This window comes from Lactuca saligna, chromosome 8 (assembly GCF_052625555.1).
Source record: "Lactuca saligna cultivar CGN05327 chromosome 8, ASM5262555v1, whole genome shotgun sequence".
In the NCBI taxonomy this organism is placed as follows: domain Eukaryota; kingdom Viridiplantae; phylum Streptophyta; class Magnoliopsida; order Asterales; family Asteraceae; genus Lactuca; species Lactuca saligna.
Window position 1 is genome coordinate 74,583,933 of NC_136424.1, and position 3,108 is coordinate 74,587,040.

Genomic DNA, 3,108 nt, shown 5'->3' on the forward strand with positions numbered 1-3,108 from the left:
TCCCTAAGTTTTCCTTAATGACATAATTAAAGTTTAAATTCTATTTAACATTAACATCCGTAGGAGGGTTTTACCTAATATATATATATATATATATATATATATATATATATATATATATATATATATATATATATATATATATATATATTTATGTTTTCCAATGAGAAAAAGTTAGAAATATCACAAGGCCGACCAAAAATCTGAAATACCCCACAGCCGATTTCACCGCCAAATCTTTAGCGCCTTTCCAAAAATTTCAAAATTTCATCTAAAAAACAATCAAGTATTCAGTTCAAAGCAAATTCAGATTCAGAATAGGCACATTTTCCCTCGTCCTTTCCCTCTCTCTCCGTTTCGGTATTCAGAGCTCCAATTAGGTCAGCTCAAGGGGGTTTCGGATCTGGTCGCTCGGCGATTCATCTCAATCGCATTACCAAGGTATCACAATTTCAAGCATGATTCACACTTCAATCGTGTAGCTCCGCGTATTTTTCCTTAATCTGAATGCTTATAAATCCTTCAGATCCGGAAACCCTAGTTTATGTTTGATGTCTTGATCTACTAGCTTTTGGTGATTTCATGAACTCACGCATCCAAAAGTTCCATCTTTTTTCTTGGAATTGTTAGTAATCATGGTCCGAGAACACAGTATTGAATCCTTTTATGGTAAATTGAGGGAGTCTGCTCTAGCTTCAGCGTCTAATACTCCTTTGCTCATCTTCCCATCCACTTCCGATGTAGATTCTCTCTGTGCTTTGAAAATTATAGGTCATGTTCTAGAATCCGATTCCGTTAGATACGCTTGCTACCCCGTTTCTAGTTTCAAGGAGATCCATAAGTATGCCGGACCTAGTCTCTCCTCTTCATCTGGCGTTCCAATCACTATACTTCTGATAAATTGGGGATGCCATCGAGATCTGAAGAAGATTCTGGAAGTAGGACCTATAGCACGTGTTTTTGTCGTCGACAGTCACCGCCCTATTCATCTTCATAATCTCAGTCATCAAAACGACAGGGTGGTTGTTCTTTACACTGGAGACGATGAGAACCAAGCCGATTTGTCTTATGATTTCGATGTATCTGCATTAGCAGCTGCAAGTGATTTAAACAGTGATGATGAAGTGGAAGACGACGAATCCGATAGTGAAGATGAAAACGACAGTGACGATGAAGACGGTGGAAACGGGAATAGAAAGAAGAGGCGCCTTTCTGAAGATGGTGAAGCAGATCCGTTAAAGCTTTTCAGAAAGCTCAAGAAAGAGTACTACCACATGGGTACTTTCCATGGAAAGCCATCAGGGTGTTTAATGTATGAGCTCTCTCATTACCTAAGAAAAAACACCAACGAATTACTCTGGCTCGCGTGTGTCTCTCTAACAGACCAATTCGTCCATGAAAGACTAACAAACGAAAGGTACCAAGCTGGAGTAATGGAGCTCGAACAACACATCAACAGTTCAGGTAACTCAGACACCCTCACTTCAGTAACCCTAAAAGACGGAACAAAAGTCTGCGCACCCGATGCTTCAAGAATCGCATATGAAGATGAACCAAGACTCATGCTTTTACAAGAATGGAACCTCTTTGACTCCATGCTATGTTCATCCTACATGGCAACAAAGTTAAAAACTTGGTCCGACAACGGGACAAAAAAGCTCATGTTGCTTCTCGCCCAAATGGGGTTCGCACTCGATGAATCCAAACAGAAGTTCCGTTACATGAGTGTTGAAATCAAACGAAAAATGAAAGACATGTTTGACCATTTTCTCCCTGATTATGGACTTAACGATTTTTACTATCGCGGGTTCTTGTTGTTACATGGATACAGCTCAAAAGTTTCAGCAGCTGATGTGGTTTATGGAGTCACCGCGTTACTAGAATCCTCCGAGTCAAACGGGTCGACTGGGTTGAACGGGTCATCTGCTTTTGGTGAAGCGTACGATGCTTTATCGTTGAAGAAACTTGAGAAACTTGAAATGGGTATGAGACATGCGATCAAGATTCAAAGGGCGATTTTGAGACAAGGAAGCACTGCGATTACAAGAAAGGGTTCAATTAGAAGCGGGAGTAAGTTCAGATGGGTGAAGCTTGAAGATTCAGCTGACACAAAGCTTTTGGGGTATCCACAAGCTTTGACTAAATTTGGGTATTTTTTGATGGATGCTTTGAGGGAAAAAGGGGCGAAAATGAAGCCTTTGATTTGTGTTTGTTATACACAAGGGAAGGAGAGAGTTTTGATTGTTGGGGTTTGTGGGAAACCGAGGCTAGGGGCAATTCAGGGAAATGCATTTGGGATTGCATTTAGGAATGCTGCTGAAGAGACTGGGGCTGAGTTTTTTCATGAACTCTTTGAGTCATCATGGATTGTTTTGGATTCAAGTGCTGTGAATTCATTCATGATCAGGCTGACTGAGAAGCTGCTGTGAGTTTTTTTTTTTTTTTTTTTTTCTTTATCAAAAAAATGTATTATTTTATCTTGAATCTTGATGCTGTTTTAGAGTCTGCAAAATCTATCAATAAAAAAAAAAAAACAAAAACTAAACTTAGCCTTTTCTAATCACTATATTAATTAATTCTAGTAGTTATGACATAGAAACCTTGGCAACCGAGTTATTTGCGTTGTTAATCTGTTATTAGTTTGAGTTTGAGTTTTACCAAGTTTATTGTATTTGTAATCAACTATCTTTATTATTAAGTGGTTAAAACTATGGAGATTTATGGTTAATTTGGACGTGTTTTATATTGAATTGTAAAGAAACTTTCTATGTGATTGTTTTTGAGCTTTAAGCAAAGTCATTTAACACACCTTTGATACACAGATCTATGTAAAGAAACTATATCTCTCTGTCAATTTTTTCTTAAGTTTATGCATTATTACCGAAATATTCAAAACTGATTCTAAATATTTTTCAGAAATATTTCGCTTTTAGTCCCCATAGTTTTGAGTTACTGCTTCAGTTACGAATGTTGAGGACCATCTAGAGAGACTAGAGAACCCCAAACATTGGATTGTTCTGATGAAAAAAATGAGTGCGAAAAATATAAAGGTTAAAAGAAAAACCAAGATGGAAATTGAGATTTCAGAACATGTCAAGTTGGCAACTG

At 37.7% G+C, this 3,108-nt stretch overlaps 1 protein-coding gene across 1 annotated transcript; it reads left to right on the top strand.

The window, feature by feature from the left end:
* The first annotated feature begins 290 nt into the window (after positions 1 to 290).
* Positions 291 to 2,560, top strand: CDC45 (cell division cycle 45). The gene has a single exon (XM_078971450.1). The coding sequence runs from the start codon at positions 636 to 638 to the stop codon at positions 2,427 to 2,429; it is 1,794 nt and encodes a 597-aa protein (XP_078827576.1). The 5' UTR covers positions 291 to 635; the 3' UTR covers positions 2,430 to 2,560.
* Positions 2,561 to 3,108: the final 548 nt, after the last annotated feature.

Bases quoted from the DNA above. Each gene is read 5' to 3' on its own strand.
- CDC45 (XM_078971450.1), top strand. From the start codon at position 636: ATGGTCCGAGAACACAGTATTGAATCCTTTTATGGTAAATTGAGGGAG.